Source organism: Macaca thibetana, chromosome 4 (assembly GCF_024542745.1).
Source record: "Macaca thibetana thibetana isolate TM-01 chromosome 4, ASM2454274v1, whole genome shotgun sequence".
NCBI classification, from domain to species: domain Eukaryota; kingdom Metazoa; phylum Chordata; class Mammalia; order Primates; family Cercopithecidae; genus Macaca; species Macaca thibetana.
This window is the reverse complement of record NC_065581.1, coordinates 159,255,573-159,271,280: the sequence shown is the minus strand read 5'-3', so window position 1 is coordinate 159,271,280 and position 15,708 is coordinate 159,255,573. Positions and strand designations below refer to the sequence as shown.

General features: G+C 48.5%; 1 protein-coding gene across 2 annotated transcripts in view; it reads left to right on the top strand.

Moving 5' to 3' along the window:
- AGPAT4 (1-acylglycerol-3-phosphate O-acyltransferase 4) overlaps positions 1-15,708 on the top strand; it is a 139,107-nt gene that overhangs the window by 99,398 nt on the left and 24,001 nt on the right. For both annotated transcript variants that reach the window (XM_050786835.1, XM_050786836.1), the window contains one exon: positions 8,990-9,159. In XM_050786835.1, coding sequence (XP_050642792.1) covers positions 8,990-9,159 — 170 coding nt within the window. The remainder of the gene's footprint in view (positions 1-8,989; positions 9,160-15,708) is intronic.

Genomic DNA, 15,708 nt, shown 5'->3' with positions numbered 1-15,708 from the left:
ACTGGAAGCATTCCCTTTGAAAACTGGCACAAGACAAGGATGCCGTCTCTCACCACTCCTATTCAAGATAGTGTTGGAAGTTCTGGCCAGGGCAATCAGGCAAGAGAAAGAAATAAAGCATATTCAGTTAGGAAAAGAAGAAGTCAAATTGTCCCTGTTTGCAGATGACATGATTGTATATTTAGAAAACCCCATCATCTCAGCCCGAAACCTCCTTAAGCTAATAAACAACTTCAGCAAAGTCTCAGGATACAAAATCAATGTGCAAAAATCACAAGCATTCCTATACACCAATAACAGACAAACAGAGAGCCAAATCATGAAGGAACTCCTAAATCATGAGTGAACAATTGCTTCAAAGAGAATGAAATACCTAGGAATCCAACTTACAAGGGATGTGAAGGACCTCTTCAAGGAGAACTACAAACCACTGCTCAACGAAATAAAAGAGGACACAAACAAATGGAAGAACATTCCATGCTCATGGATAGGAAGAATCAATACCATGAAAATGGCCATACTGCCCAAGGTAATTTAGATTCAATGCCATCCCCATCAAGCTACCAATGACTTTCTTCACGGAATTGGAAAAAACTACTTTAAAGTTCATATGGAACCAAAAAAGAGCCCACATTGCCAAGACAATCCTAAGCCAAAAGAACAAAGCTGGAGGCATCATGCTACCTGACTTCAAACTATACTACAAGGCTACAGTAACCAAAACAGCATAGTACTGGTACCAAAACAGAGATATAGACCAATGGAACAGAACAGAGCCCTCAGAAATAATACCACACATCTACAACCATCTGATCTTTGACAAAGCTGACAAAAACAAGAAATGGGGAAAGGATTCCCTATTTAATAAATGGTGCTGGGAAAACTGGCTAGCCATATGTAGAAAGGTGAAACTGGATCCCTTCCTTACACCTTATACAAAAATTAATTCAAGATGTATTAAAGACTTAAATGTTAGACCTAAAACCATAAAAACCCTAGAAGAAAACCTAGGCAATACCATTCAGGACATAGGCATGGGCAAGGACTTCATGACTAAAACACCAAAAGCAATGGCAACAAAAGCCAAAATTGACAAATGGGATCTAATTAAACTAAAGAACTTCTGCACAGCACAAGAAACTACCATCAGAGTAAACAGGCAACCTGCAGAATAGGAGAAAAATTTTACAATCTACCCATCTGACAAGGGGCTAATATCCAGAATCTACAAAGAACTTAAACAAATATACAAGAAAAAATCAAACCACCACATCAAAAAGTGGGCAAAGGATTTGAATACACACTTCTCAAAAGAAGACATTTATGCAGCCAATAGACACATGAAAAAATGCTCATCATCACTGGCCATCAGAGAAATGCAAATCAAAACCACAATGAGATACCATCTCACACCAGTTAGAATGGCAATCATGAAAAAGTCAGGAAACAACAGGTGCTGGAGAGGATGCGGAGAAATAGGAACACTTTTACACTGTTGGTGGGACTGTAAACTAGTTCAACCATTGTGGAAGACAGTGTGGCAATTCCTCAAGGATCTAGAACTAGAAATACCATTTGACCCCGCCATCCCATTACTGGGTATATACCCAAAGGATTAAAAATCATGCCGCTATAAAGACACATGCACACATATATTTATTGCAGCACTATTCACAATAGCAAAGACTTGGAACCAACCCAAATGTCCATCAGTGACAGAATGGATTAAGAAAATGTGGCACCTATACACCATGGAATACTATGCAGCTATGAAAAAGGATGAGTTCATCTCCTTTGTAGGTGTGTGGATGAAGCTGTAAACCATCATTCTGAGCAAACTGTCGCAAGGACAGAAAACCAAACACCTCATGTTCTCACTCATAGGTGGGAATTGAACAATGAGATCACTTGGACACAGGGTGGGGAACATCACACATCGGGGCCTGTCATAGGGTGGGGGGAGTGGGGAGCGGGGAGGGATAGCGTTAGGAGATATACCTAATGTAAATGATGAGTTGATGGGTGCAGCACACCAATATGGCACATCTATACGTATGTAACAAACCTGCATGTTGTGCACATGTACCCTAGAACTTAAAGTATAATAATAATAAAAAACAATAAAAATAATAAAAATATGACAAAAGTTTCAAAAATTGCCATAGATATTGAAGAAGCCCTGGCTGCATGTCTGCAGGTGGCAGGCTTCCCTTTCTGTCCTGTGGCCTTTCTGTCCAGCTGGCCTTTCCCAGGTGGCCGTCCTGGCTAGGGACAGGCTTCCTTGATGGCCCTGGCTCCCTGGGATTCCCTGCAGTGTGTGCACCTTGGGGTGCCCTCTACACACTGCAGTCAGTCCCATAGTCTGTGTGTATCCCAGACCTGGATGGAGTGCCCCCTGTGCTTGGCAGTTGTGGAGATCACTGCCCTGAGTGGACGTGTCCGTGGTTGGGCCACGCATTTCACTCACTCTAAAGGGCAAGACCCAGAATCTCCAGATCCTGGGATCTCTGCTGACCATGTCCTTCCTCCTCGCGCTTCTCCCACAGAGGGTTCCTCTTAGTGCGCGTCATTTACAGCTTCTGGGCTTTTCTGTAGGAGGTCATAAGCCCTTCCCTCTTTCCTCTTCTCCTGCTTTTATTGTGATTTGATGCATTGTTTTCATTCCCAGATATACTATGTTTCAATTAACTACCAAATGGCTCCAATTCTTATTATGTTAAAGCCTTGGTTGCTTTTTCTGGTTCTTTAATGTGTGTTAGTTTGGATGCCTAGACAAGAAGGTAAATGTTTCGGGTTGCTGTGTTCTGAATGTGTTCCCCAGAGTTCATGTGTTGGAATCTTTTGTTTTTTGTTTGTTTGTTTTTTGTTTTTGAGACAGAGTCTTGCTGTGTCGCCCAGGCTGGAGTGCAATGGCGCGATCTTGGCTCACTGCAAGCTCTGCCTCCCGGTTTCACGCCATTCTCCTGCCTCAGCCTCCTGTGTAGCTGGGACTAAAGGCGCCCGCCACCACGCCCGGCTAATTTTTTTTTTTTTTAATAGAGACGGGATTTCACTGTGTTAACCAAGATAGTCTCGATCTTCTGACCTCGTGATCCGCCCACCTTGGCCTTCCAAAGTGCTGGGATTACAGGAGTGAGCCACCATGCCCAGCCAGAAACTTTTTTTTTTTTTTTTTTTTTTGAGACGGAGTCTCGCTTGCCACCCAGGCTGGAGTGCAGTGGCCGGATCTCAGCTCACTGCAAGCTCCGCCTCCCGGGTTCACGCCATTCTCCTGCCTCAGCCTCCCGAGTAGCTGGGACTACAGGCGCCGCCACCTCGCCCGGGCTAGTTTTTTGTATTTTTTAAAGTAGAGACGGGGTTTCACCGTGTCAGCCAGGATGGTCTCGATCTCCTGACCTTGTGATCCACCCGTCTCGGCTTCCAAAGTGCTGGGATTACAGGAGTGAGCCACCATGCCCAGCCAGAAACTTAATTCCCAATGAAACAGTGTTGAGATGAGGGGCGTTTAAGAGGTGATTAGGTCATGAGGGCTTTGCCCTTGTTAATGCCGTTATTGCGGGAGTGGGTCAGTTATTCAGAGAGTGAGTTCCTGCTAAGAGGATGAGTTCAGTTCCTTTCCCTTATTTCTCTCACTTGAGTACATGCTTGCTTGCCCTTCTGCCTTCTGCCTTCCCCTATGGGATGACACAGCAAGAAGGACCATGCCAGATGCAGCCCTCTTGACCTTGGACTTCCCAGCCTCCAGAACTATAAGAAATAAATCTCTGTTCTTTATAAATTACCCAGTCTCAACTATTCTGTTACAGCAGCATAAAATGGACTAAGACAAAGAGCAAATATCTTTGCTTCTCTTAGATTTGCCCTGGTAGGGCTTCTGGCTTTGTAACGCTAGTTACAGGATTGCAACCTGAAGCTCTCAACAAGTCATTTTCCCTTAACTAAACAACAGAAAGTCCTGCTTTCTTACAGTCCTCTCTGCTGTGCAGCACCTGCTCATAGCTCCTGGTCAGGATGGATTGCCCAGGTACCCATTGGTAACTTTCCAAGTTAAATTGGAGGTTCTAAATAATATGTCCTTTGAAAGAAAGTGACACTGGCTGGGCGCGGTGGCTCAAGCCTATAATCCCAGCACTTTGGGAGGCCGAGATGAGCGGATCATGAGGTCAGGAGATCAAGACCATCTGGGCTAACACGGTGAAACCCCGTCTCTACTAAAAAATACAAAAAACTAGCTGGGCGAGGTGGCGGGCACCTGTAGTCCCAGCTACTCGGGAGGCTGAGGCAGGAGAATGGCGTAAACCCGGGAGGCAGAGCTTGCAGTGAGCCAAGATCTGGCCACTACACTCCAGCCTGGGCAACAGAGCGAGACTCCATCTCAAAAAAAAACAAACAAACAAAAAGAAAGTGACACTGCCCTTTCCATGGAGTGAGCGTACAGGGACAGAATCTTGTGCAAAGAGAACAAGGCAGAGAATTCCAAGATCCGCAGCCACTGAACTGATGGTGAAAGTGGAAGGACAGGCTGAACGTGCTTGAAATGCTGCATGCCCTGAGCCCTGAGCAGTTAGAAAGCCCCGGCATTTGATGCATGATGGTAAAAAGAGGCGTCTAATTTGAGTGACAGACCTCCCACCTCAAATGGAAGCAGTTCCTGTAGGGCTCTTCAGCACGAGAAGCGGCTGCCAGGTGGAGCTGGTTGTGTGGCTGTAGAGACAAGGCTCTGGCTGATGGCATTGAAAGCAACCGCACAGGAGAGGAAATGAAACCCAAATTCATGGAGATATTTGTAAGTTGTGTGCAGTATATTTACATAAGAACATCCAACTAAAACATCAGCTGGTAAGCCATTCAACTAAAGGCAAAGCTTTTTTGAGTATGTGTGTGTGTGCGCGCGCACGTGCACGCACATGTGTATAAATGCCTAGGGAAAAAAAAACTATAAGACTATTTTCCAAACTGTTCATAATGGTTAACCTTGGAGAAGGGAGGGAGGGCGGGGAGGTAAAGAGGAAGCGCCTCTCAGTCAGGGTTCAATAAGAGAAGCAAAACCACTGGGAGATAATGTGGACATCATCTCACTGGCCTTATTCAGCTGTAAGGGCTTGTTTAGCAGTCTCTGTAGGGCAGTTTTATCTGCATGTGGTACTGGAGCTTGCAGTCCACAGGGCAGGCAGTCAGGAAGGGGCGATGGATAGAAAGTGGGAGAGATCAAGATGTTGGAACACCAAGCACGAGCGGAGCCCCATGAGAATGGGCTAAAACTTGCATCAGTTCTTTTGCATCTGGCATTGATGGTGTGGATGTCCTGCAGAAGCTGGGATCTTCATCACAGAGCAAAACACAAGCACCTGGCCTGGGATTCAGAGAAGCTGGTGGGGGATCCAGGGGAAGGAGGAGAAGTAGCAGGCCTAGCTGCTGCTTTGCACTGAAGACATGAATCAGCAGATCAGTAAAAACATGCATGACCTACAGAACGGTGCTATTTCCTTTCCACCTTCCAAACCTCCCAAGAGTGTCTCTTGTGGTGGCCCCTAACCAGAAATATCCAAGAAAGGGAAGTCTGGGAAATGTAGTCCAGGCCAGCTTAATCAACACATCCCAAAGCTATTTAGAGGAATTTTATATTTTCTTGTACATCCTTCTGGGTTGTTTGAATCATTTTACAATGTGACTGTATAAATGTGTTTCTGTGAATTAAAAAAAAAAAAGTGAAATCATTTGATTAAAAAAAAAAAATACATGGGCCAGGCGTGGTGGCTCATGCCTGTAATCCCAGCACTTTGGGAGGCCAAGGTGGAAGGATTGCTTGAGCCCAGGAGGTTGAGGCTGCGGTGAGCTGTGTATGATTGGGCCACTGCACTCAAGCCTGGGTGACAGAGTGACACACCAGCTCAAAAAAAAGAAAGGAAAAAAGAAAGAAGGGAAATAAAACTCTTCTATCCAATGAGGTTCAGAGTTTAGTTGTCTAGTGAACAGCCTACTGAGATGAGTGGGAAATTTGGTCTTCCCCCACCTGGTCCCAGCACTGTCCCCTCTCACTGTGCTGATGTAGTCACCCCACTAGCTGGCCTCCCTGTTCCAGTCTGTTCCTGTTTCAGTCAGAGTGATTTTTTTTTTCAAATGCAAATTGGATGTTGGTGTGTGTCTATTTAAATTGGATGTTGGTGTGTGTGCTCCAGTGGTTTTTATATTGCCTTTAGAATGAAATCATAAATCATAACTCTTTACTCTGGGAACCCAAAAGTCTCTGCGATGCTCTTACACTGGGTTTCTCTCCATCTGCCTCTGTCTCTTCCCCACCCTTCCTCTCCCCTTCAGTGGTCACAGAGCCTTTGTGTGTGATAAAATTATCATGCATATAATAGTAATTACAAAGCTATCCATTTATGGATTGCCTACTATGCCCAGTGTCGTGCTAGGTGCCTTGAGTTCATGCTTTTATTTAATATCCACAGCTTCTCTAACGGCGTTTACCTGTCCCTATTTTACAGAGAAGGGGGACGCTGAGAAGCATGCCTGAAGTCTCACGGGTAGTAAGTGGCTCCACCAGGATGGGAGCCTGGATGTGTCTGCCTCCCAAATCCATGAGGACAATATTCAGCAGCCATCCTATTAGCAGGCCTTTCTCCTTTCCCTGTCACGTTGTTTTGTGGTTATGTAGCTGTCTTTTCCCTGGACAGTAAGCTGGAGGGGGGCCAGGATCTGATCTGAATGTTTGGTCATCTCCTGAACCTCACAGAGTGCTTGCGCGCATTAGGTAATCACGCGGCATTTGTCGAAAGCATCCATGTGCCAGGCACTTGCTGAGTCTTGGAGTCGAGGCTAAGGTCAGGGCGGACCAAACAGTACAGTTGCTGTCTCGTGGTGCCTGTGCTCTGTAGTAGGGGAGATAGCCTCATGCTGTAGTTACAGCTGTGGTAGGGCTGTGGAGGGTGCTGGGGAACATGTGAGTGGGGTAGGGGGTGGTGAGAGTGGCCTTGGCAGGAAGGAGTCCCACAGAGAGGCATTTGGCCTGTGACACGTAGGAAATGGGAGTCTCTTGGAAGCATCAGCTTTGTCTGCCTGACTCCCTGTGGAGTTGTGCTTTGGCACTTGTCTGTGTTCCTTGGCCAGTAATGGAATAGATTGATCCTTCCCATCCTTGCACTTAGAAAAACTCAGCCCAGCGCTACAGCCATCTTTGTACCCCATGGTAACAAATTGTCCCTCCATCCCTTTGTCAGGCTGCCCTGCCAGGCTGCATATTGTTACCCTAGCCCCCCCTCCCCACTCCTGCCGCCACAACCGACTCCCGGGACGCGTCACTGTTCCTTGACTTGTGCTTCTGGTTCCACCAATGCCGTGGCCTGGTGGAACAACTGAATGAGAGCTTGATATTTTCTCAGTTCCTAGAAATAGGTAGACACTTTTTATTGTTCACTTCTGGAGAAGGAAGGGGAGTAGTTTTATTCATTTTTAAGGAGACTGAGAGCTTCAGTTTGCTGGGAACTTACAATGTGCTCTACACTGAGCACACACTATGTGTTATGCACTTTATGCTCACAAAACGCTTTGGGGCAACCCCATTCCAAAGGTTAAGACACTGTGGTGTTATGAGGTTAATTTGTCCAAAGTCCCACAGTGCTCACTGCATAAAAACTGGACTGTGATGCCTTCTAGAGGGCTCTGGTGTTCCACATCAAGCCTCCAGCCTCCAACCTGGAGGAGAAAAGTTTCCGATGACAGCCACTTGAGCTACGATACTAGGCTTACCGTTGGAGTCAAAGCCAAATGCACCTGCCTGTAGGGTGGGGATGGGGTGGGGAGGGAATGGGTCCTCTGCTACATGTGTTTCACTAACTGGTGATTTAAAAAGGGGGGCACATGGCCCAGCACGGTGGCTCACGCCTGTAATCCCAGCACTTTGGGAGGCTGAGGTGGGAGGATTGCTTGAACCCAGGAGTCTACCCAGTAGGTAGCATGGCAAAACTGCATCTCTACAAAAAGTACAAAAAAAAAAAAAAAATTAGCTGGGCCTGGTGGAGCACACCTGTAGTCCCAGCTACTCAGGAGGCTGAGGTAGGTGGATCACTTGAGCCTGGGAGGCTGAGGCTGCAGTGAGCCGTGATCACACTACTACACTCCAGCCTAGGGCAAGACCCCGTCTCAAAAAATAAAAATAAAAAAAACAGGGAGGAGGCACAACCCTCGCAGAGCACGCAGGCGCCCACCCCCTACTGAACACCATCAACTGTAAGAGCCCATTTTGAAGTCCGTCACTCACATTCAGCTGTTTTTCTGGAAAATTTCTACCATGGATGGCTTTTGCTGAGCCTGCCAGATTGAGAATAGGTCCCCGGGATGGGAGGCATCACTGAAGAAGAAGCTGCAAGTGGTCGTCATTGCCTGAAAACAGAATCTGTTTCTTTTCACAAGCTCCTACAAAGACTATTTTGACAGTTCTCTTCAGACCTGTGGTGGGCTGACTCTCACTCCCTCTGCCCTGCAGGTGCTGGGCTCCTGCGGCTGGATCTACCGTTCTCCATTCTTTCCCTGCCCTCAAGTGTCAGAAATGGGAGAGGAAAGTTGGGTATTTAATATTCTTTGATGGAGTTTATAAGTATCCCAATTAGTGATTTTCCAGCATATTAAGAATTCTGTGCCTCATCTCACGCTGCCTTTCAGAGTTCTGTAAACACAAGGGCATGAATTCTTGACGGATTCTGGCTTTCTGATGTATTTTCCCCCAAGGTACTTAATCAAGGAATGTAAGTCATTTACCTTCTCCAGGCATCCTCCTCTTCTTCCCTGGAGAATGTTGTGAAGTCTTTCTCGTTTTTCCTTCTACTCTGAACCCTTTCAAGGACCAAGGTCTATGCTGCAATGATGCAGAACTTTGCCCCTAGAAGTTGCTTTCTCCCCTAGCTGGGAGGGCAGAGCCCTGCTCTCAGTAGGGCTCCCAGGACAAGGCTGTGTGTAGTAAACGTCTGTCTGTTGTGGTTTGTTCCAGAGCTGGTGATGCTGCTGGAGTGGTGGTCGGGCACGGAATGCACCATCTTCACGGACCCGCGCGCCTACCCCAAGTATGGGAAGGAAAATGCCATCGTGGTTCTCAACCACAAGTTTGAAATTGACTTTCTCTGTGGCTGGAGCCTGTCCGAACGCTTTGGGCTCTTAGGGGTAAGTCGGAAGTACATTCGTCCCTGCTTCACACATTTCTCTGGTTCAGCCCCACCACTTGTCCTTTTGCTCCTGGTGGTTCAGAACTTGCAGAAAAATCAGCAGAGTTTCTACTTGATGAAATGGTCCTAATAAACTGCTTTTTATTCTGGCTTGGAGTCAGGCTTAACAGCTTCTTATGGGCAATCATAGGAGGTACTTGACAATTGCTACCTGCCAGCCATTTTACATGCGATTCATTTATTTAATCCTTACAGCAACATGAATAGATGATGTGCCACACTCCATTTTTTAAAAGCTAAGTCATATAGAGCTTAATATTCGGCTCAGAGCCACACAACTGTAATTAGATTTGGATTTCACTCCCATCCATATTTCTTCATTCCACGCTCTGCTGCCTCCTTGGCTAAGAGGCAGACATCACCTCTGCATTTTGATCCTTGAAGGCTTAAGAATTTTGAGTCCCTAAGTGAGAGAGTGAACTGCAAAATTCAGAATTATTCTGAAATTCTGGTTTTTACCCCGACTAGTTTGACTTCTTGCGCGTAGCTTGCATGCCTTTGGAACAGGATCTCTTCAGTTGGCTTTTGTCATCTGTAACACACTGCAGCATGTAGCGGTTGAACCTGTGTCACGTAGCTGTATCAAAGCCATCTGCGGCACTCAGCTATTCCAGTAGGAATCACAGTGTCCATTGGTCCAGGGCCAGAAGAAGTCCTAAGAGTTTGATCTAGAACTTGGAGATGAGGTTTTGCACCTGGGAACAATGCCCTGTAGTTAGATAAGGGGGCTGCTGAAATCACCTTGTTTTTTGGTATCCCCTGAACACAAAATCGTGGTGTTTAGAATATAGAAGATTCGAGATAGGGGCCATGAGGCCATGGAGGACATAGGGGACTAGAAGGTTCAGTGGGTCTGGTTCCTGGAGGCAGATGAAGAGAGCCTCCTGCCCACTGTTTCTCCTTTTGTTTTCCTATTTATTCTCCCAGGGCTAACTTGATATCTGCTTGTGTGTACACGTGTGTGTGTGTGCGCACGCGCGTGCGCAAATATATTTCTAGGAACAAGAGCAAACATTCTAGTAACTACCATTCTCTGATGTGGAGAACTTGGGCAGAGATCTGAGTTACAGCTTTGTGGATTTATTCTCTCTGACAAGAGATCACCCCTTAGAATGTCATGGTCCTAACCCCGTCATGGATCCCAGGGGTGAATGGCAGGGTTCATCTCCTGCCCAGGAGGAAGGGTATGGGGTGCCGGTGTGTCTTGGCTGTTAGGTCACTTGTCTTACCACCTTTACAGCTAGGCTTTCTGAGGTGCCAGCGTCTCCTGGAATTCAAACTGTAGTTTAGAGGCAGCTGGTGATTTTCCAGGCTTTGAAAACCTTCTGGTAGTGTTCATGCTTAGAATGGGGAAACAGTCATAATTCGTGGACCAGGAGTCTCTGAGGTAGAACAGAAAGCCTGTTGAACTTGGGGGTGCCTTCCAATCCCTGCTTGCCCCTTGGTGGTGTTACGCCCACGAGCTCACTCCGTGTGCTGTTCACTTTATTTCTGTAATTTCTAATTCTTAGGATATTATTGTCCACATTTTGTAAATAAATCCCCAGAGCCCCAGTTTGGCTGAGTGATTTGCCCGAGGACAATAGCTCCTAAGTCTGCTTTCAAAGCTTCTGCTCTTTCCCCTGGAAGATGTTGGGGGCACAAAAGCAGGGGCCCTGGGGCCCAAGACCTGCTCCAGAAACAGGGCCCTGACCATCCTGAAATGACCGAGGCCAGCTGCAGTCAGGACCAGGTTTCTAACACCTTCCTGGCTTGTGATGTGCGAAGGCCTCATTCTGAGAGGTGCGAGTCACCCCGCACCTTCCTGGGGTTGGGGATGGCGTTGCAGGAGCTGGCAGAGCAGGGCCATGCGCAGAGATGCTGGAGCAGCACCCAGGTGCCCAGCACTAGCAGGCACGGGGACAGGCACAGATGAGGGAGAAGGTGAGCCCCGCAACACATGCAGGGAGGGACCCAGGCCCAGAGAGGGGACATAGCCCAGAGACAGAAGGAGACTTTCGTGGAGTGAGAATTTAATCTCAGCACCATTTAGGGTTTTACTCCCAAAGGCTTCTGAATCCGTGATCACTTTACAACTCTGAGCATAAGGGTGGGAGCGCTGATGCCGGAAAGCAAGTTAACAGCGCACCCATCCCACCTGCAGCCTAGGGACCACACCTCTCCACCCTTGATTTCGTCAGTGATACTGTTTTTATAGGATACTGTATTTATAGGACTTCACTCATTACTATCAACACCCAAACAACTAATGCTGTGTGTCAGGGGTCTGCGCCCTGCCACTGATGGTGGAAACTATGCTTAGGATTAGAGGCTTTGGGGACTCCACTTACAGGTGAAATAGGCAGGTCTGGGAGCCTGGGGCCAGGGCAGTGCCTCTTCTGTTCTCGCTGGAAGTTTGGGAGCCTTGCTCAGTGGGGGCCTTGGGGTTTCTGGATTCTTGCTAAAATGCTTCCTTAAGCCCTGAGGCCTCTCTTCTCCAGACACCACAGAAACAGCCAGTGCCGTTGCTGTGCACATTCTCACAAAGCAAGGTGCTACACAGAGCAGGCACCGGGAGAGGACAGAGTGGGGCAGGCACATGGCAGGCGCTGGCCAGGGCGGATGGGAGCTGCCAGCCTGTACCCTCTCAGGGAACCCGCTCCCCACATCACAGGGAACAGCTTTGCCAGCTACTGGAGAGCTGTGGCCCAGGTGGACACGTGATGGTGGCTGAGATGGCTGATTCTCATCTCTGCCACCCTGGAAGGGGTAAGGAACAGCATTGCCTTATATTCATTGTTCAGCAGCATCTTTTATCTTCAATGACCTTCAGAAAAAAAAAGAAAAACCTCATTCATCTCTCTGTTTTCTCTTAAATAACACATGATGTTGAGATCCTTCTGGAGTCTGTGGAATTTGCTTTTTAAAGAAGAAAGGAACAGAAGAAGGTTCCTGACCAGGCAGATTTCATCCTCACCTATCACAGCCCAAGAGGAAATGAGTTTAAATTGAAGTCAATGAAATTTGCAGAAATTCGTGAAAGTGGCATTTTTAAATGTAAAATTGGTCTTTTGGGGGAAAGTAACGGAATTGTCTTTTTAACAAAGAGGCTTTCAACCTTTTCAATGTACTCAAGATCCCATGTGGCCACTGCTCACTGCAGTGCCTGTCCCCAGAGGCTCTGGTTCTCCTGGGAGCCGGCGCTTCCTGGCGTGTGCCAGGCTCCGAAGGCTTTGGCTGATCTTGGAGTCACACGCTGAACCTTTCCCCGCTGGAGGTGAGAGTGACACGCGGGCAGCTGGGGCACAGGTCACTAAGGTGCCCGACAAACCGTGGTGTGCAAGCGCAGGTCAGGTTCCTGAGGCTTCACGTCCCCGTTTGCTTATTGTTTTCCCTTAGCAGGCCCCGGCTAGTTACATAAGAGCATGATCGTTCAGTCTCCGGGCAGCGCCAGGCCCTGGCAAGCACGCCATGAGCGGTAGCTATTATTATATTAGCAATATTTATCTGCCGGGCCAACTGGGATATTTGTCTTCAGATGCTTAAAGAAGCCATGTGGGTTAGTTATCCATGGCAGCGTGACGAGACCCAAAACATAGCGGCTTAAAACAACAAGCGTGTCGTAAAGATCCCCTGCCTGTGTGGTCGGGAATCCAGGTGCAGCTGAGCGGGGGACCTGGCAGCGCCTCTCAGGAGGGGCCTGTGTGTGATCTGCCTCCAAGCTTGCTCACGGATTTGCCCAGCCTCCATCCCTCGCCACACAGGCTTGTTTTAAAACACAGGGCTTCCCAGAATATGGCAACTGCACCCCTGAGGGTGAGCCATGCAAGAGAGAGTGAGTGGGCATCCGGGCAGGAGCCACGAAGCTTCTGTAACCGGGGCCCGGGAGAGACCTCCCGTCCCTTCTATCCAGACTGTTTGTTGGAAGTGGATCAGTAAGCACAGCCCATGCCTCAGGGATGTGGGGTGGGGGGCACAGGGGCGTGGATGCCAGGAGGCCAGGATCACAGGGCCCCTCGGCGGCTGCCCACCCCACGGTGACATGACGTTTGGTCTGAGACCTTCCCTTGTCCTCTTAGTAAACATGTAATACAGCTGGGCCTGAACACAGATTGAAATGTTGCACTTCTGGCCTGGCACAGTGGCCCACGCCTGTAATTCCAGTGGTTTGGAAGGCCAAGATGGGAGGATGGCTTGAAGCCAGAAGTTCGAGACCAGTCTGGGCAGCATAGTGAGATCCCCGTCTCTATAAACATAAATCAATAAGTAAAACAAATGAAAAATAGCAGCATTGCATTTCTTTGCACAGAGAAAGGTGAGAGGGGGAGAGTGGCATTATCCCTCCTAGGCGGAGGGCCTGCATGTGAGGGTGCCCATGAAGCCCTGTACTGCCTCTTTAAACAGAAGGATTTTCGATGATGACAACGATAGCAGTTGATATACCTTCAAAATCCGTGTCCAGCGAGTGCTGATTGTGTGTGGTTTCTCCAGGAGACCATGTTCATGCAGCACAGCATTGTTTCACCCGCCTTTACCCCAGCTTCTTCACACGTGCGCTTCTCAAGTGCCCTTTGGCTGAAGAGAAGTTAGAAGTTTCCACACATGGAGGAGTGTTTTCGGCAGATACACCCCCCGCCATGGTTTTGTCAGCTCTGTAGGGTGGTCTTCACCCTCCTCACCGCTGGCATCACCTGAGTGTATGGCAGATGCCCTCTGCTTCGCGCCATCATGCGAGTTCATCCTCAGCTGTGCAGGCAGCAGGAGTGGGCAGGGATGCCACCCTCTGCCTCTTACCATTCACTGGTTTGGCAGGTGTGCTGGGATCTGGAATCACATGGATGAGGAACCCGGTAATGGTGATGACCGAGGTAGCCAGGTGAACCACTGGCCAGGGCAAGTAGTGGGCAGCTCACGGGACTGTGGCTGCACCGTGGGTTCATACCGACTACCATCCTGGAGGTGGTAGCGCATGCTCGCCTGTAAAAGTCCAGTCCCACAATGGACGCACCGGGGTCGTCGTCTTTGTTGACCAGGATCCTCTGGCAGTGTCTTTAACAAGCCAGAGTCTGATCCCACCAATCATAAAGCCAGGGTTGCTTAAAGCACGGGGCTTCCTCCTCCTCTGTGCGCAGCCTCAGTAAACGGCCGCAGCCTGTGCTATCTGCTCTACACCGACTCAGTATCATCCCATGAACCGCCCCCTTTCTCACTCCCACCTGCTGTGCGCGTAGTGCCCTCTGATGCCCCGTCCGCCTGTGCTTCCTGCAACTGTTCAGCAAGCACCTATTGGCTACAGAGTGCTGGGCAAGGCCAGTCGCACCTATTACGTTCTGTCCTGGGGACATCCTGTTTCCCACCTGCCCCTGTACTGCTTCTGCTCTGTCTTCCCATCTGCAGGGCTAACGCCAACCCACAAGGGCTGGGCTGCCCGTTCAGAAGAGAAACTGGGAAGGGGCCATGAGGACCTGTGTCCAGACAGGGTGGACAAGGGCTTTGTGCAGGGAGCTCCTCTCCCATCTTTGTGTCCTGACAGCCGTGACTGTGGCCCCTCAAAGCAGAGCCAGGAGTGATCGGTATCCTGCTGGTTCAAGCCTCCATGTTCGTCCTCCGAATGGTGCTCTTCTCTCTGCACATCTGCATACCTGTCAAACCCAGAATAGTTTGGGGCCTGGTAAACGGGGTGAGGTTAGCTGGAGGAGGCCAATCAGGAGTGCAGGAGCCCCACGTACTCTGCCCCACGTGGATAGAGGATAAGTGTCTAATTCCAGCCTGAGGTGAATTCTTAGAGAGTGCTTTCATTTCGTGTTTGCTGTATGCATTTCCCCTGTGGCTGTGACTAATTGTGGAACAGCGTTCATTTTGTTTTGAGACTCTCTTGAGAATTTTCTGGCAGTGTAAGGTCTACACCATTTTCCTCTCAGCATCAGAGAAGGCAGAAAGCAAGAGAAAGGAATGCAGTGTGAGCAAGGCCAGGCACACTTGTGCTACCGCAGTTGGCAAGAATGGAGTCTGTAATCCCAGTACTTTGGGAGGCCAAGGTGGGTGGATCACCTGAGGTCAGGAGTTCGAGACCAGCCTGGCCAACATGATGAAACCTTGTCTCTACTAAAAATACAAAACAAACAAACAAAAAAATTAGCTGGGTGTGGTGGTAGGCGCCTGTAATCCCAGCTACTCCAGAGGCTGAGGCGGGAGAATCGCTTGAAGCTGGAAGGTGGAGGTTGCAGTGAGCTGAGATTGCACCACTGCACTCCAGCCTGGGCAACAAAGCAAGACTCCATCTCAGAAAAAAAAAAAAAAAAAAAAAAAAAAAAAAAAAAGGCTAGGTATGGTGACTCACACCTGTAATCTCAGCACTTTGGGAGGCCGAGGTGGGTGGATCACCTGAAGGTCAGGAGTTCAAGGGCAGACTAGCCAACATGGTGAAACCCCGTGGCTCTACTGAAAATACAAAAAATTAACCAAGTCAGGCATGGTGGCGGCCGCCTGTAATCCCAGCCACTTGGGA